Below are 25,964 nucleotides of genomic sequence, written 5' to 3' on the forward strand. Positions count from 1 at the left end.
AGTCTACTGTGGCTATTCAATCTTAATGTAGGCCTACCAGAGTTGCCTACCATCAAAAACAATGTAGAAAATGCATCCCATAACATTTTAACATGGAAATATTGTAGCTGTTCTATCGTTCAGCCTACAGAAGCAGCCAATGTGTCGTGTTCAATGTAGGCCTACATTCCATAAAAAACGTTTGAAAAAAACATGCAGGGCTTGACATGAACCTGTTTATATACTTGTCTTTCAGACGAGGTGACTGAAAATGTTGTTTGATGCAAGAAACCACTTTACAAAATAAAATGCATCATTATTCCTATACCTGCCCCATGGCAAGCATCCAGACTGAACTGTTGTGAGTTCGTTTCTCCTCACTAGGTAAGGTTTTAGGCTGTCTGACAGGTCTCCTCCTTTCCCACGAGTGACAATGTCCATGACCTCAGACATCACTGGATCAGTGTGGGTGAACCTTTTCACTTGGACAGACGTAACTGGGGCGTTTGTCACTTCCTTGAAGTAGAAGATTTTAGCCTGGGAGCGCTCAGTGTGTGCGACCGGTAAGGGAAGCCTTGAGAGGCTGTGCTGCTCAGACCTTCTGTACTGGTGAGCAGATAACAGTAATGCCCATTGCTGCATGCGGCTGGCTGCGAGCGACGGCATGCCGATGTTGGGACCAAAGATGGAGGTGAGGGGTCTGTGGTCTGTCAGCAGTGTGAATCGTCAGCCAAACAGAAACAAATGAAATGTTTTAACTCCAAACACGATGGCGAGGGCTTCACGCTCTATCTGTGCATAATTGCTCTCAGCTTTACTTAAGGTCCGTGATGCAAAAACAGTTGGCCTTTCTTCACCTGATGGCATGATGTGTGAAACAGCACCATTGCCATAAGGCAATGCATCACATGCCAACTGTAATGGCAAGTTGGGGTTGAAGTGGGTTAGGGCCTCTGATTGAGTGAAGGCTGTTGAGCGAAGGCCTCACATTTGTCTGTCCACTTCCACTGTTTGGTTTTGTTCCAAAGTTCATGTAGTGGCTTTAACATGCTACCTAGGTTCGGCAAACTTACGTCAGTAATCCAAAGAATGATCTCAGATAACTCACGTTCTGTGGGTATGGAGCTTCCGCAATGGCCTTCACCTTTGACGGTGCCTTGCGGAGCCCCGAACTGTCCATGACATGGCCCAGGTACTCAACAGAAGCCCGGAAAAACTTGCATTTGTCCTTCCGGACCCTCAGTCCGTACTCCTCCAGTCTCTGTAGTGTAGCGTTCAGGTTTCTTAAGTGCTCCTGCTCGTATTTGCCGGTGATGACTAGATCAAGTTAACATTGGACCTCGGTGAGCCCGCTCACTATCTGGTCCACATCCATCTCTGAAACAAGGCCAGAGCTGAGGTGATTCCAAAAGGAAGCCTCCAGTACCTGTACAGTCCTTTGTGAGTCACTATGGTCAACAGTTCTTGTGACTCTTGGTCCACATGCATCTGTAGATAGACTTATGTCAGGCCTATCTTACTGAATTTATGTCCTTCAGCTAAACCAGAAAAGAGGTCGTCAATGCAGGGTAGTGGATATTTTTCAGCAGTCAAGACTGGGTTAATGGTGACTTTGTGACTTCAACTTTATGACTGGAACGACAGGTGTAAACCCATTCACTAGGTCCAATACTCCACTCTCGACTAGTCTGTTTAGCACGGTTTCAACTTTTGGTTTTATGGCGTATGGGACAGGTCTAGCTTTGAAGCATTTTGGCTTGCTGTCTGGTTTCACGGTCACTCTTAACAATCACACTTCCTCTCACTGGAACAAGCTCACCGGTGTATGTTCTCAGCTTCCTCTTTGTGGGCTGTGGTGTGATGTAGTTTCTCCTTGTATACAGAAAAGATATGGCTGCTCCAGTGTCCACTTGCATCCGTACTGCTTTTCTATCTAGTAGCGGTGTCACCCAGTATCCGTGGCCATTGTCTGAAATGGACAAAACACACAAAGACTCTTCCCCTTCTGACAGGGTATCACTTTGTTCATCCTTTGTTTGCTCCATTTTATGTACTTTCTGAAGTCGCTTTTCCTTTGTTCACTCAGCTCCAGCAGTCAACCTGTTTGGCCCTCTGTTTCAGCACAAGGGCCGGTACGGCACGGCTATGCTGGAGCTTAACAGGCTATGCACTCGCCACACAACACCCACCTCAACTGCCAGGTGCCAAGGGAAGCTGTCAGTTCATAAAAGGTGAGGTCAGTCTAGCTTAGTGAAGCAGCCTTGTTCGCTACTGACCACAAAACGGACTCATTGAAATGTGATGACAAAGAGACAGCCTGGGAGGAGATTGCAAACCTAAACTGATGCCCCCTCATGGTCTCTTCCGCATTGACAGGAACTCCTGATTGCTAGTATTGAGTCAGTGGGAGGAGTCGGGGCTACTCAGTTATGCCAATAAAACCACTGTGGCCGTAACTTCAGATTTGTCCAGTAGATGGCACAACTAACTAAAAGATTAACAGTTGAGCTACAAATTTAAAAAAGACCTGGTTTAAACTAGAATAAAAAATGTAACATGTATCCATTTATCAACTCAGGTCTTTAGTGCATTTAAATATTTGATTAACCTATCATGAAACAGAATAGTGGAAAATCTAGCAGTCCCGAGTTATGAGGACAGTGAAAATTCATGAAAATTCATACTTTTAGATTGCCCTCAAAATGTCAATTATTTCCTGATATCATGGGAGCCTTGATAGTCATGGTGGAAAAAAAATTGTGCGGAGAAACACAGCCATCTACACAGAGCCGTAATAAACACACCAGAGTTTATGCTTTTGTTTATGATTTATAAATATTCAAAAACAAATAGAAAATCATTTTTCTCATACTTTAATAAATGGAAAAACACTGAGTGAGACCAATGATAGAGGGCTTTAAAGCTAAATGGCCCTGTTGTGCTGGATGACATAGAATACTATAATTAACCAATTGTAAACTTTGGACTCAATTGACAGCACTCACATTTGTCATATGGAATAGTTTAACATGCTATAGTTGTGACAAAATTTCAATAAAGAACAGAATAGAAATCCCCGCATGTGAAAGTGTCTGTACATTAAATGGCTTAAGGTGTTCATGGGATTCTACAAGGCATTTGAAAAGGCACAGAGAAACTCAGAAAGTGGACAAATACAGTAAAAAGCAGCTAACATGCTTTTTATTTTAACTAGGCAAGTCAGTTAAGAACCAATTCTTATTTACAATGACGGCCTAGGAAGAGTGGGTTAACTGCCTTGTTCAGGGGCAGAATGACAGATTTTTCCCTTGTCAGCTCGGGGATTCGATCTAGCAACCTTTCGATTACTGGCTCAATGCTCTAACCACTAGGCTACCTGCCGCCCCAGTTCATTGAACTGTCAAATTATGCAACTAGCCAAAAGGTACTTTTTTATCCCAACTTAAAATATTTGATAGAAAGTACTGCATTTGCCCCTTCATAGAAACCTACCTAACCATAAATATAGTAATGTATCTATTCTGTGCTAACTCAAATCAGCACAAAAGCAGCTATCATCATTTACACATAAGAGTGTAAAACTTGTCCTCTAAAACAGTGGGTTGAGTCTTTAGTTAAGGGCTGGCATTATTGAAAGCATAGACAAAAGATGCGCACAAAAAAATAGCAAAAGAAGCATGAAAGAATTACAGTATATAAATTCTACAAATACACCATTAAAGACAATACCTTGAAAATTGGTCACTAAAATATATATTTGTTTTAAAAGACAAAAAACATTAGTAATGTATTGGATATCCCCAAATCGAGAGATGGCCATGTCACGACGAGCTACAGTAGCAAAATAAAGACTGCAAACCATTTGTAAAGGTGCCTGTGGAGGACAGTCACAGAAAAGTTAGCGAGGGAGAGTGAGACAGACAGACTGAGAATGAGACAGTGCTGAGGGGAGGGGGGTAGAGGGAGGAGGTGCGTACTGCTTAGGCCATGTTTGGTAAGGTGGGGGGGGGTCCCTGTCCTGTCGGTCCTGGTAACTTGGGTCGAGTCTCACCACAACTTCTTCTTTTCGTCCATGGACACCCCACCGGGCCCCAGAGCCACAATCAGTAGCAGCCCACCGATCACCGACATGGTCTGGAAGAAGTCGTACTTGAGGAAGTCGTGCATGGGCTTGTAGGCGGGCACCATCCAGAAGGCATTGAAGTATACGTTGACGGCAAACAGCCACAACACCAGGGTGAGGGCGGCCAGCTTGGTCTTGAAGCCGATTGCCACCAGCACGATCAGAGCTGTGCCCACCAGGTTCTGCAGAATCTAAAATGAGGGGTAGGTGTACAGTAGGACGACAGTCAATGTTCATTCAAACTCGTACCAGGATTTCAGAAGCATGTTGATATGGTTGCATCCCAAATGGCACCCTATACTTTATATAGTGCACTACTATTGTCCAGGCACCCCTAGTCAAAAGTAGTTTTAATAAAATGTTAATTAAGAAATAAGGGAATACAAGCTGACTGCCTGAGACAAACAGTTTAGACCCGGGGTCAAATATAATCAAATGTTTTTTTCAAATACATGAGGTGCTTGATTGAGCTCTCAATGAAACCAATGGAAGTCCCAAAAGTAAAAAAATAAATAAAATTCAAATAAACACCCTCCTCCAGGCAGGCTCGATCAAATGCTGAATCAAAAGTAAAGAACAAATGCGATTTGAATCGGTATGCAGGAGCTCAGAACTCACAGAGATGAAGCTGGGGTCAAAGTGCAGCAGGGTCATGAACATGAGCACCAGGAGAACCCGTCCGCCCAGCTGCATGTACTGCTTGGGCGAGTGCTCTCCCATTGACGGCACCCCAGCAAACATGCTCTTCCCCTCCCCACGCGACTCGGCTAGCAACAGCAGGAGCCCCCCGCCCAGGGCCAGGTTCCTGGAAAGGAGGAGTGAGAGGGAGAAAGAGTTAAGCAAGTGTATTTGCAGTTTTGCAGAGATGTACAGTGGTTCCTCCTTTAAAAGTTGCGTCATACTGCGGCACACCTTGCGTGCTGCCTCAGCATTCTGTTGCACGTCATTTAATTCTCAGCCATTTTTTCTGTTACTGCAAGTTATTCCTAGTTTGACCACTAGAGGGCATCTGAGAAGTATTTGATAGTCTTCCATATTGCAGACACACGGGAGACCGGGGTTCAATCCCCAACGGGGAGGAAGGAGTAGGCTGTCCTTGTAACTGATTCTATATGTGTTATTTCATAGTTGTGATATCTTCAATATTATTTCACAATGTAGAAAAAAGTAAAACTATAGAAACATCCAGGAATGAGTAGGTGTGTCCAAACGGTTGACTGGCACTTGCTTAATTTGATTAATATTATGGTGTTTTTATTCCATGAAAAACGAAAAACCCTCTGGGTAAATTCAGTCCGTTTCGCTCTCGGAGCACATACTGGACGGTCGGGCCGAGGCAGTCAAGCACCCAAGCTAATGTTGGCTAGCTTCCTAGTTACTTCCATACACAAATGAGACCACTCTGACCATTTTACTCACCCAAGCAGAGCTGGTTAGGCATGTTCTGTTAACCAGAGAGTTGGTGACTGTAATTGTGCTGCAGGAAACAATTTAATTATGCATTTTTGCCGACGTTTACTGACACTGGCCATAATCAACGGGTGTTGAGAACTCGTAAATTCATTATTCCAGAGCTCTGGTACACTCAGACGAGAGTGCTCTGAAATCGGAGTAGATAGTCAGAACGAATTTACGAAAGCACCCGAATGTCCATTGAGAACGCACACCGACAATACCATTTAGCTAAGCTAAGAATGACAGGAATAATCAAGTCCATAAACGTTGGGTAGTTAGATAGTCTATAGTTAATACACTGTCAAGTTTGATGTATAACTATTAACGTTAGGTAGATAGCATATCATTACAGCAGTATGTACCAGTATGTTAGCTATGTGGACAGTGTAGCTAACAAATTGTCAGCCAACAAAACATGTAAGGTAACTTATTTAAAAAGTAATTACTTTACTTCATTGAGTTGCAAGCTACCACAAGGACGCGCTCTATCGACTCTGCGGACAACTACGAAGGGCTGTGTGATGGCATCTCAGGTAAGCAGCACTGGGCATTCTTCCGTCCAACTTTTACATAGCTCCTACGATTCAGTGTCGGTTCATAACATTGTACTATATTACATGCACGCATACCATAGAATAATGAATCATGCAATTATTATTATTCTCAAGCTAAACAAAATCATTTAGCTACGAATGCCTGTTCGCCATTTTCAGTTTAATTAATCTAACTTTCTTTCATGGCAACTCATAAGCAGGCCATGTCCTATTTGTTTCACAGTCAATATATAATCATATTTCCTGACAGTGTAACAGTTAGCGTTGTTACAGAAGGATGAAAGAACACAATATGTCTGTCAGGGAATGCAAGGATGCCCCATGTGGGCTTTAGAATGGTCAAAGGAAGTCTTAAGCAATGGGCCATCGTGTACAATGGAGAAGTCTTTGCAGCGTGTAGATGGTGCAGGTATCATTGCCAGAATGATCCAGCTTCGTTGGAAACACCGTTTCCCATGCTTGTTCAATGAACCATAAACAATTAATGAACATGCCCCTGTGGAACGGTCATTAAGACACCAACAGCTTATAGACGGAAGGAAATTAAGGTCACAGTTATGAAAACTTAGGACACTAAAGAGGCCTTTCTACTGACTCTGGAATAACACTAAAAGAAAGATGCCCAGGGTCCCTGCTCATCTGCGTGAACATGCCTTAGGCATGCTGCAGAGGCATGAGGACTCCAGTTGTGGGCTGGGCAATAAATTGCAATGTCCGTACTGTGAGATGTGTAAGATAGCTCTACAGGGATACAGGACGGACAGCTGATCGTCCTCGCAGTGGCAGACCACGTGTAACAACACCTGTACAGGATCGGTACATCCGAACATCACACCTGCTGGACAGGCACAGGATGGCAACAACAACTGCCCGATTTACACCAGGAACGCACAATCCCTCCAATGCTCAGACTGTCCTCAAAAGGCTGAGAGAGGCTAGACTGAGGGCTTGAAGGCCTGTTGTCTGGTGAGGACCTGCCTTACATCACTGTCAACAACGTCGCCTATGGGCACACCCCCACCGTCGCTGGACCAGACAGGACTGGCAAGAAGTGCTCGACACTGACAAGTCGCGGTTTTGTGTCACAGGATCATCGGACTGGGCTTGTCATTGTAGGGAATCTCAACGCTGTGCGTTATAGGGAAGACATCCTCCTCCCTCATGTGGTACCCTTCCTACAGACTCATCCTGACATGACCCTCCAGCACGACAAAGCCACCAGCCATACTGCTCTTTCTGTGCGTGATTTCCTGCAAGACAAGAATGTCAGTGTTCTGCCATAGCCAGCAAAGAGCCCGGGTCTCAATCCCATTGAGCACGTCTGGGACCTGTTGGATCAGAGGGTGAGGGCTAGGGCCATTCCCCTCCAGAAATGTCTGGGAACTTGCCTTGGTGCAAGAGTGGGGTAACATCTCGCAGCAAGAACTGGCAAATCTGGTGAAGTCCATAAGAAGATGCACTGCAGTAATTAATGCAGCTGGTGGCCACCAGGTACTGACTGTTTCCTTTATTTTGACCCTCCCTTTGTTCAGGGACACATTATTACATTTCTGATAGTCACGTCTGTGGAACTTGTTCAGTTTGTGTCTCAGTTGTTGAATCTTATGTTCATACAAATATTTACACGTTAAGTTTGCTGAAGATAAACGTAGTTGACAGTGAGAGAAGGTTTCTTTTTTTGTTGAGTTTGTCTTTTTCAGATCTAAAGAGTCATTTAAACTTCTTTATTCTTACATCATTGAAAATTTGTCTAGGAATAAGTATGAAATTGGAGTTGTTCTTCAACTGGTAATACATAAATAATGAAGGTTAATAGATTTAACATTACACTTTAAATTCCAATGCTTTTTTCCCCCTTTTTTTATTTTATTTATTTTATTTCACCTTTATTTAACCAGGTAGGCTAGTTGAGAACAAGTTCTCATTTGCAACTGCGACCTGGCCAAGATAAGGCATAGCAGTATGAGCAGACAACACAGAGTTACACATGGAGTAAACAATTAACAAGTCAATAACACAGTAGAAAACAAAGGGGGAGTCTATATACAATGTGTGCAAAAGGCATGAGGTAGGCGAATAATTACAATTTTGCAGATTAACACTGGAGTGATAAATGATCAGATGGTCATGTACAGGTAGAGATATTGGTGTGCAAAAGAGCAGAAAAATAAATAAATAAAAACAGTATGGGGATGAGGTAGGTGAAAATGGGTGGGCTATTTACCAATAGACTATGTACAGCTGCAGCGATCGGTTAGCTGCTCAGATAGCTGATGTTTGAAGTTGGTGAGGGAGATAAAAGTCTCCAACTTCAGCGATTTTTGCAATTCGTTCCAGTCACAGGCAGCAGAGTACTGGAACGAAAGGCGGCCAAATGAGGTGTTGGCTTTAGGGATGATCAGTGAGATACACCTGCTGGAGTGCGTGCTACGGATGGGTGTTGCCATCGTGACCAGTGAGCTGAGATAAGGCGGAGCTTTACCTAGCATGGATTTGTAGATGACCTGGAGCCAGTGGGTCTGGCGACGAATATGTAGCGAGGGCCAGCCGACTAGAGCATACAAGTCGCAGTGGTGGGTGGTATAAGGTGCTTTAGTGACAAAACGGATGGCACTGTGATAGACTGCATCCAGTTTGCTGAGTAGAGTGTTGGAAGCCATTTTGTAGATGACATCGCCGAAGTCGAGGATCGGTAGGATAGTCAGTTTTACTAGGGTAAGCTTGGCGGCGTGAGTGAAGGAGGCTTTGTTGCGGAATAGAAAGCCGACTCTTGATTTGATTTTCGATTGGAGATGTTTGATATGAGTCTGGAAGGAGAGTTTGCAGTCTAGCCAGACACCTAGGTACTTATAGATGTCCACATATTCTAGGTCGGAACCATCCAGGGTGGTGATGCTAGGCGGGCATGCGGGTGCAGGCAGCGATCGGTTGAAAAGCATGCATTTGGTTTTACTAGCGTTTAAGAGCAGTCGGAGGCCACGGAAGGAGTGTTGTATGGCATTGAAGCTTGTTTGGAGGTTAGATAGCACAGTGTCCAATGACGGGCCGAAAGTATATAGAATGGTGTCGTCTGCGTAGAGGTGGATCAGGGAATCGCCCGCAGCAAGAGCAACATCATTGATGTATACAGAGAAAAGAGTCGGCCCGAGAATTGAACCCTGTGGCACCCCCATAGAGACTGCCAGAGGACCGGACAGCATGCCCTCCGATTTGACACACTGAACTCTGTCTGCAAAGTAATTGGTGAACCAGGCAAGGCAGTCATCCGAAAAACCGAGGCTACTGAGTCTGCCGATAAGAATATGGTGATTGACAGAGTCGAAAGCCTTGGCAAGGTCGATGAAGACGGCTGCACAGTACTGTCTTTTATCGATGGCGGTTATGATATCGTTTAGTACCTTGAGTGTGGCTGAGGTGCACCCGTGACCGGCTCGGAAACCAGATTGCACAGCAGAGAAGGTACAGTGGGATTCGAGATGGTCAGTGACCTGTTTGTTGACTTGGCTTTCGAAGACCTTAGATAGGCAGGGCAGGATGGATATAGGTCTGTAACAGTTTGGGTCCAGGGTGTCTCCCCCTTTGAAGAGGGGGATGACTGCGGCAGCTTTCCAATCCTTGGGGATCTCAGACGATATGAAAGAGAGGTTGAACAGGCTGGTAATAGGGGTTGCGACAATGGTGGCGGATAGTTTCAGAAATAGAGGGTCCAGATTGTCAAGCCCAGCTGATTTGTACGGGTCCAGGTTTTGCAGCTCTTTCAGAACATCTGCTATCTGGATTTGGGTAAAGGAGAACCTGGAGAGGCTTGGGCGAGGAGCAGCGGGGGGGGCGGGGCTGTTGGCCGAGGTTGAAGTAGCCAGGCGGAAGGCATGGCCAGCCGTTGAGAAATGCTCATTGAAGTTTTCGATAATCATGGATTTATCGGTGGTGACCGTGTTACCTAGCCTCAGTGCAGTGGGCAGCTGGGAGGAGGTGCTCTTGTTCTCCATTGACTTCAGTGTCCCAGAACTTTTTGGAGTTGGAGCTACAGGATGCAAACTTCTGCCTGAAGAAGCTGGCCTTAGCTTTCCTGACTGACTGCGTGTATTGGTTCCGGACTTCCCTGAACAGTTGCATATCACGGGGACTATTCGATGCTATTGCAGTCCGCCACAGGATGTTTTTGTGCTGGTCGAGGGCAGTCAGGTCTGGGGTGAACCAAGGGCTGTATCTGTTCTTAGTTCTGCATTTTTTTGAACAGAGCATGCTTATCTAAAATGGTGAGGAAGTTACTTTTAAAGAATGACCAGGCATCCTCAACTGACGGGATGAGGTCAATGTCCTTCCAGGATACCCGGGCCAGGTCGATTAGAAAGGCCTGCTCACAGAAGTGTTTTAGGGAGCGTTTGACAGTGATGAGGGGTGGTCGTTTGACTGCGGCTCCGTAGCGGATACAGGCAATGAGGCAGTGATCGCTGAGATCCTGGTTGAAGACAGCGGAGGTGTATTTGGAGGGCCAGTTGGTCAGGATGACGTCTATGAGGGTGCCCTTGTTTACAGAGTTAGGGTTGTACCTGGTGGGTACAGGTAAGCATATTATTTTGTATCCATATTGCATATTTCCCATCACCTCACAAACAACCACAACACCAGTCTGGTGTTAAGCTTTCTGTGCTGTATTGAAGTATCCTGAAAACTACATCTGCTGCTTTAGATTGAATGGTCATATCTCAAGTTATTGTTTTCATATCTACAAAAAAATAAGCTATTTTCTGTGAGTATGAGCTGATCAAGGGGTCAAAAATGTAGATAATGCCAGATGTTCACTGTCCGAGGAACAGACCGTGGAAGCGTTATTCCTGGCACAAGTGTCCATACCCAGAGGTAATTAAACTGTTCTGTGTTCTTATTCCATCTGCCTGTCTTGTTGTACATGGAACCTGTCTCACATGCACAGTTGAGGGAGGAGGATACATTGACCTGTTGAATTCTATCCACCTCTTCTGTGTGGGATATGTTCCTACCTCATCTATGGGCAGATCTGCAGCATTTCAGAGTTGGAATAATCGCCATTTAAGTACAGAGGCGAACCGGACACCTCGCCAGCTGTGGCATTACGGAATGCTCCAAACACCTGTGCACATTTTTGTGTTTGCCTTAGCACTACACAGCTGATTCAAATTATCAAGTCATCAAGCTTCAAGTGGTATTTATGTCTAATAAATGACATTATCTTCCATTGTTTGTCCTCATGTGTAAGTTTTTCAGCATAAAGTACTCTTTGTCCACTTAGTGTGGACAGCAGGTGAGACCACACACACAATTAAGTCTCTCTTTCACTTCATCCCTCTCCTCCCTAAATCCTCTAGGTTATATCAGTTGTTGGTGAACCCCTCCCGCATCTGAACTGGCGGACACAAAGGGCAGAGCATGATCATAGGTGAGAGGTCAGGTCAACAGGAAGTATTGTTAAAGAGATGCTTTACATTGAAATACAGATAGATGTAGCAGTCCCAGAGTTAATGATCCAAGATCAGTTTTGCATTTCACCTCCTGATGACTGACCGTGTTAGAATAAAAAAAAAACAAGGCTTAATCATGCTCTCTCTATCCATCGGTCTCTCGTCTGCAGGTATGTTTTGATGTGAGAGGGGAATCCAGTCCCGTCATCGCCACCTCAACCACTCTTAAGATAACCTTCGGCCCAAGGCTAGTTAGGAAACACTATGTAATTGTGATGAACTGAGAGAATATTAGGGTAGCACTAATTCATTAATCATGCTGTCTACCTCTGTTCTTACCTCTTTCCCTTCTACACCTCTCTCCCCTCGTTTTATAATGCACACCTTATATGCATTGAAGTACAGATTGAACTTGTATTTATAATAATTATAACACATGTATTAACACCTGGATAATGAACTTCTTTCAATAAAGCGTATCACATTCTCCGCTGGCTGAAATTAAGTATATAATTGAAATACTATCCTGTGTCCTCAGATTAATGCAGATGGAGTTAGATATGCATAGTTTTTTTTCTGTATATATGAATAACAAATCAATCATGTTTCTAGTCTATTGCATAGTTACCATGTGTAATCATTGATGTCCCAGGAGCAGGAGTGGTAAACACTGTTGGAAGTGTATAACTGGAATGCAGACACAGCATCATTCAAAGAATGGAGTTTGATACACCTGGTATTGGATAGGACTGAAAAATAATGTCTCACAGAGATTCATACCTGAACCACACCTTTATTTGCCAAGGAAGGGTGCATGATCAGTGAATATACTCAATGTACAGGCTACAATGTGGGGATCGCATGCGTGGTAATAACTACAGTACATGTACAGTGGGGCAAAAAAGTATTTAGTCAGCCACCAATTGTGCAAGTTCTCCCACTTAAAAAGTTGAGAGAGGCCTGTAATTTTCATCATAGGTACACTTCAACTATGACAGACAAAATGAGAAAAAAAATCCAGAAAATCACATTGTAGAATTTTTAATGAATTTATTTGCAAATTATGAAGTTGATACAACAACTCTGATAGCCGTATAGCCATAGATTGGTATGAATATTAGTTCAGAACCTAACATTTTGGGGTCCTTACACAGATCAGCTACATAGGCATACAGTTATTTTATCCTCCACTACACAATAAGCAAGTAAATAGTTGGTTACTTCAGCTGCATTGCACGGCAAGGCAAGCTTTTATTTTACCTTTATTTAACTTGGCCAATTATTATTATAATAATTTTTTTTAACTAGGCAAGGAAGTTAAGAACAAATTCTTATTTTCAATGACGGTTGACTGCCTTGTTTAGGCGCAGAACAACAGACCTGTAACTTGTTTGCTCGCGGATTCGAACTTGCAACCTTTTGGTTACTATTCCAACGCTCTAACCACTAGGCTACCCTGCCGCCCCAAAGCTTACACAATTGTACATTCAATTTGCAGTAAATGCTTCAGCTAGCTAGATTCTTCACATCCACTGTTTCCCAAGACGACAGCCTCAGGAGTCCCTAAAAACATTAAACACGAATTACAATGTCATACAGTACTTATGTCATAACACCAGCTATCTAGCTGGCTAACGTTAGCTATCTAAATCACGATTTTCGTGAATTAACTTTATGACATGTCTCTACATTAACTAACATATTCCTCTCAATTGTACATGTTTAGCTTGACTCGTTATGGCGTTATAACTACTTACATCTGCTTCCCCCGTAATGTTTTGTCAGCCATCTTCGTTGAAGAAAGCCACCAGGGACGGGCGGGCTCGCGTCAAATTTGTCATTGGAACCACTCGATATGATTGGTCATATAAAAACCTTGGGACCCAAATGCATAATGAGTGCTCTAACTCCCCCTTGTGGTGGTCTGGAGCAATGAAGCCGTGACGCTGGGTACCGCCAAGTCCCACGGTCTAAGCTCGCAACTTTTAAAGGAGGAACCACTATCATTCGCTGGGGCGTGTTGCTCTGATCTGTGCTTCACAGAAGGACATTTGTTTAAAGACTATGACCACCAGCTTTGCACTCATTAGTTCATTTGAAAAAGACAAACAATCAAAGGACTCACCTCATCAAGAATTTAAGATCCCATAAAATGCTGTAGGCAATAGTCTGAAATGGTAAGATGATTTAGTGAGACTCTGATTTCCCTTATGTATTTAATGATAAAGATTGTAAACAGAATCTGGTATCATGAATGGTTTCATCTTCTGCTGTATTCAGCCCATATACAATTAAAGAAAAACAAGTTTAGACTTACCTGTAAAGAAAGGATTCCAAATAATGCAAAGCAAGCATACTGGACAAAATTCCTACTGAGGATAAGGACACAGCCACCTGTTTGAAAGAGAGATGAACAATAACATTTGTTTATTTAACGAGGCAAGTCAGTTAAGAACAAATTATTATTTACAATGACGGCCTACCCTGGGACAATTGTGCGCCGCCCTACGGGACTACCAATCACGGCCGGATGTGATACAGCCTGGATTCTCTCCCTCCCTAGGCCAGTTTTCAGGGCCCAACGTAACTGCAACTGGCCATCCCTCATCTGCTATAGTGATGGGGAATAAAATCGATACAGTAACGTATCAGGATATTATATCGATATTTGACTGATAGGTAGTGTTAGCTAGCACTAGTCGGCTGTACCTGCGCCAAAACTCCAGTATTATTCATCATTTTGCGTTTTCTTTGTATTAAAGTTGGCCAACATGTTTTCAGCACTTTTTTTTCAATGAGTGATCAAAACCTATTTTAACATGCTTTCTCATCTCTCTGCAGCAGACATATAGTGAGCAATGTTTGGAACATCAAATCGCAATACATATAGAATTGTGAGAATTGCAATGCATATCGTCTCGGCACATAAGAATCGTGATAATAATCGTATCGCAATGTCCCTGGCAATTCCCAGCCCTACTAGCAGTCTCCCCAGGCATTGCCAGAAATTGCACCAACATATTCACTACATAGTGAACAACTAGCCTCTCACACCTAGCTGTCCGAGTAGGTTCAGTAACTCCCCTAATTGTCCTGGTAGGTTCAGGAGCTAACCTAGGTGCTCTAGAATGTTTACTAACTCACCGACACTAAGACTTTCCTGTAATTTCAAGTGTTTCACAGCATGGATGCTTTAGACTACACTGTACCGTGGATAAAAAGCTGAGAAAAATACTATAACTAATTGGAAGCCTCATGTAAAAATGTACATAACACTGTTTAACAGTTATATCGTATGCCTACTGTAGATTCAAATAATCCGTCTCAGGCGCCAACCTCATGCTGTCGGGTGAGACGCATGACGCTCAGACTATTTTAGTAAATATCTTGAAGTGGAAGAATATTTTCAGCAGCTACCTTGATTTGTTTATACACTGAACAAAAATATAAAACGCAACATGCAACAATTTCCAAGACTTTACTGAGCTACAGTTCAAATAAGGAAATTAGTCAATTGAAATAATATCATTACACCCTAATCTATGGATTTCACATCACTGGGAATATAGATATGCATCTGTTGGTCACAGATACAGTACCTTAAAAAAAAAGGTAGGGCGTGGATCAGAAAACCAGTCAGTATCTGGTGTGACTATTTCCTTCGCATAGAGTTGATCAGGCTGTTGATCGTGGCCTGTGGAATGTTGTCCCACTCTTCAATGGCTGTGAGAAGTTGCTGGATATTGGCGTGAACTGGAGCACGAAGTCATACATGGCGATCCAGAGCATCCCAAACCTGCTCAATGGTTGACATGTCGGGTAAGAATGCAGGCCATGGAAGAACCGGGACATTTTCAGCATCTAGGAATTGTGTACAGATCCTTGCGACATGGGACATTGCATTATCATGCTGAAACATCAGGTGATGGCAGCAGCTCAATGGCACAATGGGCCTCAGGATCTCATCCCGGTATCTCTGTGCATTCAAATAACTGTGTTCATTGTCCGTAGCTTATGCCTGCCCATACTATAACACCACCGCCACCATAGGGCACTCTGTTCACAGCATTGACATCAGCAAACTGCTAGTCCACACGACACCATGCAATCTGCTTGGTACAGTCTGTAAAACCACACCTCTACGGCGTGCCAGTGGCCATCAAAGGTAAGCATTTTCCCACAGAAGTCGGTTATAATGCCGAACCGCAGTCAAGTCAAGACCATGGTGAAGACGACGAGCTTGCAGATGAGCTTCCTTGGATGGTTTCTGACAGATTGTGTAGAAATTATTTGGTTGTGCATACTCCGTTTCATCAGCTGTCCGGGTGGAAGGTCTCAGACAATCCCGAGGTTCTGGGCTGGCGTGATTACACGTGGTGTGCAGTTGAGGCCGGTTGGCCGTACTTCTAAATTCTCAAAACTGACGTAGGAGGTGCCTTACGGTTGAGGAATGAACATTCAATTCTCTGGAGGACATTCCTGCAGTCAGCATGATCCCTCAAACTTGAGACAGTGCATTTCGAAAGTATTCAGACCTCAACTTTAACCACATTGTTACGTTACAGACTTGTTCTAAAATTGATTAAATAATAGCCCCCCCTCCCATCAACACACAATACCCCATAATGACAAAGCAATACAGGTTTAGACATTTTTGCAAGTGTCTAAAAATGGGGAGCTTCAACCCATTGTTCTCTGCAGATCCTCTCCAGCTCTGTCAGGTTGGATGGGGAGCGTCGCTGCACAGCTTTTTTCAGGTCTCTCCAGAGATGTTCGTTCAGGTTCAAGTCCGGGCTCTGGCTGGGCCACTCAAGGACATTCAGAGACTTGTTCCGAAGCCACTCCTGCATTGTGTTGGCTGTGTGTTTAGGGTCTTTGTCCTGTTGGAAGGTGAACCTTAATACCAGTCTGAGGTCCTGAGCACATTTTCATCAAGGCTCCCTCTGTACTTTGCGCCATTCATCTTTCTCACGATCCTGAATAGTCTCCCAGTCCCTACCGTTGAAAAACATCAACAGCATGATGCTGCCACCAACAAACGCAGGGATGGTGCCAGGTTTACTCCAGACGTGACGCTTTGCATTCAGGCCAAAGAGATCAATCTTGGTTTCATCAGACCAGACAACCTTGTTTATCATGGTCAGAGTCCTTTAGGTGCCTTTTGGCAAACTCCAAGAGGACTGTCATGTGCCTTTCACTGAGGCACGACTTCTGCTTGGCCACTCAACCATAAAGGTCTGATTGTTGGAGGGCTGCAGAGATGGTTGTCCTTCTGGAAGATTCTCCCATCTCTACAGAAGAACTCTGGAGCTCTGTCAGAGCAACCATCGGGTTCTTGGTCAAGGCCAAGGCCCTTCTCCCCCAATTGCACAGTTTTGCCAGGAGGCCAGCTCTATGAAGAACCTTGGTGATTCCAAACTTCTTCTACTTAAGAATGATGGAGGTCACCGTGTTCTTGGGGACCGTCAATGCTGCAGACATGTTTAGGTACCATTCCCCAAATCTGTGCCTCGACACAATCCTGTCTCAGAGCTCTACAGACAATTCCGTCGACCGCATGGCTTGGTTTTTGCTCTGACATGCACTGTCAACTGTGGGACCTTGTATAAAGTTGCAAGAAAAAGTGTGTGAACCTTTGGAAATACCTGGATTTCTGAATAAATTGGTCATATAAAATTTGATGTGATCATCTAGGTCACAATAGACAGTCTGCTTAAAACTAATAACAAATTGATGTTTTCATGTCTATTGAACACACTGTGTAAACATTCACAGTGCAGGGTGGAAAAAGTGTGTGAAACCTTGGATTTAATAACTGGTTGACCCTACTTTGGCAGCAATAACCTCAACCAAACGTTTTCTGTAGTTGCAGATCATTCCTTTTTATAAAACTTTCAGTTCAGCAATATTCTTGGGATGTCTGGTGTGAACTGCTCGAGGTCATGCCACAGCATCTCAATCAGGTTGAGGTCAGGACTCTGACTGGGCCACTCCAGATAGCGTAATTTCTTCTGTTGAAACCATTCTGTTGATTTACTTCTGTGTTTTGGGTTGTCGTCCTGTTGCGTCACCCAACTTCTGTTGAGCTTCAATTGGCGGACAGATAGCCTTACATTTTCCTGCAAAATGTCTTGATAAGCTTGGGAATTCATTTTTTCCGTCGATGATAGCAAGTTTTCCAGGCCCTGAGACGGCCCCAAATGATGATACTCCCTCCACCATACTTTACAGTTGGGATGAGGTTGATGTTGGTGTGCTGTGCCTTCCAAACAACTCAACTGTAGTTTCATGTCCACAGAATATTTTGCCATTAGCGCTGTGGAACATGCACTACTGCAAACCTCAGACGAGCAGCAATGGTTTTTTTTGGACAGCAGTGGCTTCTTCCGTGGTGTCCTCCCATGAACACCATTCTTGTTTAGTGTTTTACGTATCATACTTCCGGCGCCGACAGAGATGGCCACTTCACTTTCCTATTTTGTTTTTTACGTGTTATTTCTTACATTGGTACCCCAGGTAATCTTAGGTTTTATTACATACAGTTGGGAGGAACTACTGGATATAAGAGCAACGGCAACTCACCATCATTATGACCAGGAACACTACTTTCCCGAAGCGGATCCTGTGGTTTGCCCAACACCCAGGACAATGGATCAGATCCCAGCCGGCGAACCAAAACAACGTCGCCGTAAAAGGGGCAAGCCGGTCTTCTGGTCAGGCTCCGGAAACGGGCACATCACGTACCGCTCCCAAGCATACTACTCGCCAATGTCCAGTCTCTTGACAGCAAGGTTGATGAAATCCGAGCAAGGGTAGCATTCCAGAAAGACATAAGAGACTAACGTTCTTTGCCTCACGGAAACATGGCTCACTCGAGACACACTATCGTAGTCGATACAGCCAGCTGGTTTCTTCACGCATCGCGCCGACAGAAACAAGCATCTTTCTAGGAAGAAGAGGGGCGGGGGGGTATGCCTTATGATTAACGAGACGTGGTGTGATCATAATAACATACAGGAACTCAAGTCCTTCTGTTCACCTGACTGTTCACCTCACACTCAAATGTCGACCGCATTATCTACCAAGAGAATTCTCTTTGATTATAATCACAGCCGCATATATTCCCCCCCAAGCAGACAAACGGCCCTGAACAAACTTTATTTGATTCTATGTAAACTGGAAACCACATAATACAAACAGTGTAGCTATTCCCTCCGCAAGGCAATCAAACAAGGTAAGCCTACGTATAGAGACAAAGTAGATTCAACGGCTCAGACACGAGAGGTATGTGGCAGGGTCTACAGTCAATCACCGATTACAAAAAGAAAACCAGCCCCATCGCAGAACAGGATGTCTTGCTCCCAGACAGACTAAACAACTTCTTTGCTCGCTTTGAGGACAATACAGTGCCAACGACACGGCCCGCTACCAAAACCTGTGGACTCTCCTTCATTGCAGCCGACGTGAATAAAACATTTCAACCCTTGCAAGGCTGCAGGCCCAGACGGCATTCCCAGCCGCGTCCTCAGAGCATGCGCAGACCAGCTGGCTGGTGTGTTTACGGACATATTCAATCAAACCTTATCCCAGTCTGCTGTTCCCACATGCTTCAAGAGGGCCACCATTGTTCCCGTTCCCAAGAAAGCTAAGGTAACGGAGCTGAACGACTACCGCACTCACTTCTGTCATCATGAAGTGCTTTGAGAGTCTAGTCAAGGACCATATCACCTCCACCCTACCTGACACCCTAGACCCACTCCAATTTGCTTACTGCCCCAATAGGTTCACAGACGACGCAATCGCAACCACACTGCCCTAACCCATCAGGACAAGAGGAATACCTATGTGAGAATACTATTCAATCGACTACAGCTCAGTATTTAACACCATAGTACCCTCCAAACTCATCATCAAGCTCGAGACCCTGGGTCTCGACCCCGCCCTGTGCAACTGCGTACTGGACATCCTGACGGGGCCGCCCCCAGGTGGTGAGGGTAGGTAACAACATCTCCACCCCGCTGATCCTCAACAGTGGGGCCCCACAAGGGTGCCTTCTGAGCCCTCTCCTGTACTCCCTGTTCACCCACGACTGCGTGGCCAAGCACGCCTCCAACTCAATCATCAAGTTTGCAGACGACACTACAGTGGTAGGCTTGATTACCAACAGTGACAAGACTGCCTACAGGGAGGAGGTGAGGGCCCTCGGAGTGTGGTGTCAAAAAAAATTACCTCACACTTAGTCAACAAAACAAAGGAGATTATCGTGGGCTTCAGGAAACAGCAGAGGGAGCACACCCCAGCCCTAACCACATCGACAGGACAGTAGTGGAGAGGGTGGAAAGTTAATTTCCTCGGCGTACACATCACGGACAAACTGGATTGGTCCACCCACACAAGACAGCATGGTGAAGAAGGCGCAGTAGCGCCTCTTCAATCTCAGGAGGCTGAAGAAATTTGGCTCGTCACCAAAAGCACGCAAACTTTTACAGATGCATAATCGAGAGCATCCTGTCGGGCTGTATCACCGCCTGGTACAGCAACTGCTCCGCCCACAGCCATAAAGATCATCAAGGACAACAACCACCCGAGCCACTGCCTGTTTACCCCGCTATCATCCAGAAGGCGAGGTCAGTACAGGTACATCAAAGCAGGGACCGAGAGATAGAAGCTGTTTTTCAATCTCAAGGCCATCAGACTGTTAAACAGCCATCATTAACATTGAGTGGCTGCTGCCAACATACTGATTCAACTCCAGCCACTTTAATAATGGAAAAATGTATGGAAAAATGTATCACTAGCCACTTTAAACAATGCCACTTTTATGTTTACATACCCTACATTACTCATTTCATATGTATATACTGTACTCTATACCATCTACTGCATCTTCCCTATGCCGTTCTGCACCATCACTCATCCATATATTTGTATGTACATATTCTTCATCCCTTTACACTTGTGTATAAGGTAGTTGTGGAATTGTTAGATTAGATTACTCGTTGGTTGTTACTGCATTGTCAGAACTAGAAGCACAAGCATTTCACTACACTCGCATTAACATCTGCTAACCATGTGTATGTGACAAATAAAATTTGATTTGATACACGTCAGAGATGTTAGCATATTCCAGAGATTTCTGTAACTCCTTAGCTGACATTGTAGGATTCTAAATTATCCTCCTTGAGCATTCTGCGCTGTGCTCTTGCAATCATCTTTGCAGGACAGCCACTCCTAGGGAGCTTTTTTGTTGTTGCTGAGTTTATATACAGTTGAAGTTGGAAGTTTACATACACCTTAGCCAAGTACATTTAAACTCAGTTTCACAATTCCTGACATTTAATCCTAGAAAAAAAATCCCCCGTCTTAGGTCAGTTAGGATCACCACTTTATGTTAAGAATGTGAAACGTCAGAATAATAGTAGAGAGAATTATTTCAGGTTTTATTTATTTCATCACATTCCCAGTGGGTCAGAAGTTGACAAACACTCAATTAGTATTTGGTAGCAACGCCTTTAAATTGTTTAACTTGGGTCAAGAATTGTGTAGCCTTCCACAAGCTTCCCACAATAAGTTTTGGCCCATTCCTCCTGACAGATCTGGTGTCACTGAGTCAGGTGTGTAGGTCTCCTTTCTTGCACACACTTTCAGTTCTACCCACTAATTGTCTATATGATTGAGGTCAGGGCTTTGTGATGGCCACTCCAATACCTTGACTTCGTTGTCCTTATGCCATTTTGCCACAACTTTGGAAGTATGCTTGGGGTAATTGTCCATTTGGAAGACCCATTTGCGACCAAAATTTAACTTCCTGACTGATGTGTTGAAATTCTGCTTCAATATATCCACATAATTTTCCTGCCTCATGATACCATCTATTTTATTAAGTGCACCAGTCCCTCCTGCAGCAAAGCACCCCCACAACATGATGCTGCCACCCCTGTGCTTCACGGTTGGGATGGTGTTCTTCGGCTTTCCAGCCTCCCCCTTTATCCTCCAAACATAACGATGGTCATTATGGCCAAACAGCTCAATTTTTGTTTCATCAGACCAGAGGACATTTCTTCAAAAAGTACGACCTTTGTCCCCATGTGCAGTTGCAAACTGTTGTCTGGCTTTTTAATGGTGGTTTTGGAGCAGTGGCTCCTTCTATGCTGAGCGGCCTTTCAGGTCATACCGATATAGGACTCGTTTTTACTGTGGATATAGATACTTTTGTACCCGTTTCCTCCAGCATCTTCACAAGTTCCTTTGCTGTTCTTGGATTGATTTGCATTTTTCGCAACAAAGTACGTTCATCTCTTGGAGAATGAACACGTCTCCTTCCTGAGCGGTATGACGGCTGCTTGGTCCCATGGTGTTTATACCTTTAGGTGTTTGGAAATTGCTCCCAGGATGAACCAGACTTGGAGGTCTACAACTTTTTTTCTCAGGTCTTGGTTGATTTCTTTTGATTTTCCCATGATGTGTGTAACAAGTCAGGTTTGTAGGCCTCCTTGCTTGCACACGCTTTTTCAGTTCTGCCCACAAATGTTCTATGGTCAGGCCTTTGTGATTGCCACTCCAATACCTTGACAAAGGGATACTGAGTTTGAAGGTAGGCCTTGAATTACATCCTCAGCTACATCTCCAATTGACCCAAATGATGTCAATTAGCCTATCAGAAGCGTCTAAAGCCATGAAATCATTTTCTGGAATTTTCCAAGCTGTTTAAAGGCACAGTCAACTTAGTGTGTGTAAACTTCTGACCCACTAGAATTGTGATACAGTGAATTATAAGTGAAATAATCCATCTGTAAACAATTGTTGTAAAAATGACTTGTGTCATGCAAAGTAGATGTCCTAACAGACTTGCCAAAACTATAATTTGTTAACAAGACATTTTTGGAGTGGTTGAAAAACGAATTAATGACTCCAACCTAAGTGCATGTAAACTTCAGACTTCAACTGTAGATCCATGACTACATGGAACTCTATTCCACATCAGGTAACTGATGCACGCAGTAGAATCAGATTTTAAAAACACAGGTAAAAATACACCTTACGGGACTGTAGAGACAAATAGGTGCAGACACATGCAATTCTGGGATCTCCTTTTTCAGCTCATGAAACATGGTACCAATGAGTGATGCACCGATATGAAATTTTTTGGCCAATATCCAATATTTTCCATGCCAAAAATCCTGCGGCCTTTTAAGCATTCTAGTAGTTTATTTAGTAATGTGGCTCAATGACATGGGTTATCAGTCTGCTCAGTGACACCCAGAGAACATTAGCATCATGGCTCAGACTCTGAAACAACTGAATTTAGCCACATTTATTGTCAACCAGTGTGTATTGAACACTATTCGAGGAGAAACAATACTGTGTGGATGTTTAGGAGCCTGATAACTCTGAGGACGACGCTGGGAAAAAAATATATTGGGTATTGAGTAGACTGTTACCCCATTTCATTGATCCCCAATCCTTAGGTAAAGCAGTAGTGCAATATGAAAGTCAATACACTCAATAGGCTGACTGGGGAGGTGATTTCCCACAAGTCACAGTCCCGGGATAAGAGATACAATGCTAATATTTGCATAAACTCTTAACAGTTGTGTTCTGTGGGTGTCACTGAGTAGACTGAACCCCCACTTCATTGCTTCACATTCCAACCTTGTTTAACATTATCTAGTCTAAATATGGCATGATTCCACCAATTGTAACCTTTTGCATCACTTTCAAAGAGGTACTTTTATTTTGAAGGCAAACTCCTCTTGTGCCTAATCCTTATTGTGGCTTTCTTCACAACACACAACCAGGTCAGGTCGAGCCTCACTAGCCAGATGAAGCTATCTGGCTGCTTATAACGTTAGCTTTGGGCAAAAGGGTTAATTAACTGGCTAGCTATTTACATTAACTGAAGTTCAATTTCAATAGGCGAACAACAATTGGCTACCAAGCTAATACTTAAATCACAAGGATTACTAAATCCTTTCTAAGAATAGTAAAAATGAATGCAGTTTCTACTGGTCATTGTTTTCAGGCTGGTTGTATTGGTGCTATCTAGGTACCAAGCTAAAGCTAGCTAGCTACCCCAGAAGTTGCGGTCAAACAAATAATGCTTTATTACCTTTGTGGTATTGTAAACACATTGTTCGTGGCCAATGTTTGCATACATTTTTTTTTTTTACAGCTTTGACAGTGCTACTGATAGTAGTGGTGGCGCTTGGCTTGCACGTGCAAATTCAGAAGACAACATTCTATAATAGAACAGTATTATTTGATGTGTCAAATTAAAAGCTTATTTAACGCGTCAAAGTGTTATTGTCAAATAGTGTTATTTGACGTGCATCTTTTTTGATACGCAAAGACCCAAACGGCGTTCCATAGTACGTTGTGAAGCTAATAGCAGTGACGCTATCACAGTGTAACTCCAGTAGGGCAACATCTGAACAATAGCACACGTGGTAACGTTACTGTGTACCGGTGCTCAACCAGTCGCAAAAGCCCACACCAACCATGACAAAACGGTTGATTGTCAATGGCAATGAATTCCATTAATTTGTCATTAATGGATTTTGCCTTTGAGTTGTCTCGCTGAAATATTCTTACTCTTTCAAATGACTGCTCGATCCACACAGCAGACATTGTGGGCTAGGTTAGGAATGCTGTGTTGCACATGTAGTGAACATTTTATGTGGCGTCATTAAGTCATGTACCTACGTTATATAGGTATGCATGTAAGCTTTGACATTAGTTTAACGCCGATGTGGAAAAACCAGACATAGGGCCGATACCAATGTTGGCATTCCGATATGTTCACAGATATATTTTGCATCCCTAGTACCAACACTTTACATTTTTGATCAGTCTAGTTAGCAAAGGTTTGAAGTAGATGTATCTAACTGTCTTATTTGCATTTGTTCAATGCCTCGATTCGATAAACTATATTGATATATGGCTGTACAGATTCCTGGTTTCAATTAACCCAAGATGAACCCTGAAGATGGGACAAAGTGCATGACAAGGTGGCCCAGAGGAAGCCAGCTGTTCTCAACCCCTACATTGCCCCATTCTTCCAAGAGCTCACTGAGTTTGGATGACCACACACACACAAGCTTGATGTGCCCCTTTTGTCACCTGTCTTTTTACCCACAGAGTAACTAGTGCTCATCTCTCATTCTATTCTTTATTTTTCTATGCTTTTCCTAATGAGAAGAGATTCTGTAATGTATTTGACTACTATTTTGCTTACTGTAAAACATTACAGCATCCATTAAAATGTGCAGCAGGGAGCTGCAATATTTTTACAGTAAGGAAAATAGTACTGTCAAATACATTAGAACATCTCTGCGGTAAAGCAAAATTACAGTATTAATCTGGCAACTCAGGGAAAAGCCTTACAGTGCAAATGTTCTAGTAGGTTCAGTAACAGGTTCAAGTAACTCACCTAGCTGTCCTAGCAGGTTCAGTAACACGAAGCAGGCGGCCAGAAAGTAGCCACAGCTCCAGGTGGCCTCAATGTAGTCCCGCTGCTCATTCCACTGGAACCACATGCGAATGCCGTCCTCCAGGAAGGTGCTGATCAGACACAGGCGTGCCACGTGAGGAAGGTATTGTTTGGTCACTCTCAGGAACTGCCAGAAAAGAGGAAGTGGTTGGTTAAACGGTTAGTCAGAGAGAGTAGCTCAGTAGCTCTGTTGCAGTAGTGCTTGTACTGTCCCTCTGATGTTAGGCTATAGGTTAGGATATATCAGTACACTAGAATGTAGGCTAATAGTAGTGATGGGGGGGGGAAATCGATAGTTACATATCGCAGTTAGGGATGCAAAGGAACGTAAATTAACAGTAAATTTCCATGGGAAGTTAAGCCTGTGAATTTGATGAATTTTAATTTTGGTTAAACTATCCCCAATTCGATGGAAGTGATGGTACGTGTGATAAGGGTTAAACAGCTTGGAAAATACCAGAAAATGAGGTCATGGCTTTAGAAGCTTCTGATTGGCATCATCTGAGTCAATTGGAGGTGTACCTGTGGATGTTCTCAAGGCCTACCTTCAAACTCAGTGCCTCTTTGCTTGACATGGGAAAATCAAAAGAAATCAGTCAAGATCTCAGAAAAAAAAATTGACCTCCACAAGTCTGGTTCATCCTTAGGAGGAATTTCCAAACGCCCGAAGGTACCACGTTCATCTGTACAAACAATAGTACGCAATTATAAACACCATGGGACCACGCAGCCATCATACTACTCAGGAAGGAGACGCGTTCTGTCTCCTAGAAATGAACGTACTTGCGAAACGTGCAAATGAATCCCAGAACAACAACAAAGGACCATGTGAAGATGCTGGAGGAAACGGGTACAAAAGTATCTATATACACACAGTAAAACGAGTCCTATATCGACATAACCTGAAAGGCCGCTCAGCAAGG

General features: G+C 43.7%; 1 protein-coding gene across 4 annotated transcripts in view; it reads right to left on the reverse strand.

Moving 5' to 3' along the window:
* Window positions 1–2,788: 2,788 nt before the first annotated feature.
* The window catches only part of surf4l (surfeit 4, like), a 45,533-nt gene continuing 22,357 nt past the window's right edge, over window positions 2,789–25,964 (reverse strand). For 2 of the 4 annotated variants that reach the window (XM_036980340.1, XM_021606675.2), the window contains 5 exons: window positions 24,982–25,168; window positions 13,870–13,946; window positions 13,678–13,721; window positions 4,721–4,907; window positions 2,789–4,293 (listed from right to left, as the gene is read on the reverse strand). In XM_036980340.1, coding sequence (XP_036836235.1) covers window positions 4,027–4,293; window positions 4,721–4,907; window positions 13,678–13,721; window positions 13,870–13,946; window positions 24,982–25,087 — 681 coding nt within the window. In that variant the 5' untranslated portion in view covers window positions 25,088–25,168 and the 3' untranslated portion in view covers window positions 2,789–4,026. Of the gene's footprint in view, window positions 4,294–4,720; window positions 4,908–12,577; window positions 13,116–13,309; window positions 13,428–13,677; window positions 13,722–13,869; window positions 13,947–14,606; window positions 14,626–24,981; window positions 25,169–25,964 lie in introns of those variants that run through there. The other 2 variants (XM_036980341.1, XM_021606676.2) reach the window with 2 other exon arrangements.

Source organism: Oncorhynchus mykiss, chromosome 6 (assembly GCF_013265735.2).
Source record: "Oncorhynchus mykiss isolate Arlee chromosome 6, USDA_OmykA_1.1, whole genome shotgun sequence".
NCBI classification, from domain to species: domain Eukaryota; kingdom Metazoa; phylum Chordata; class Actinopteri; order Salmoniformes; family Salmonidae; genus Oncorhynchus; species Oncorhynchus mykiss.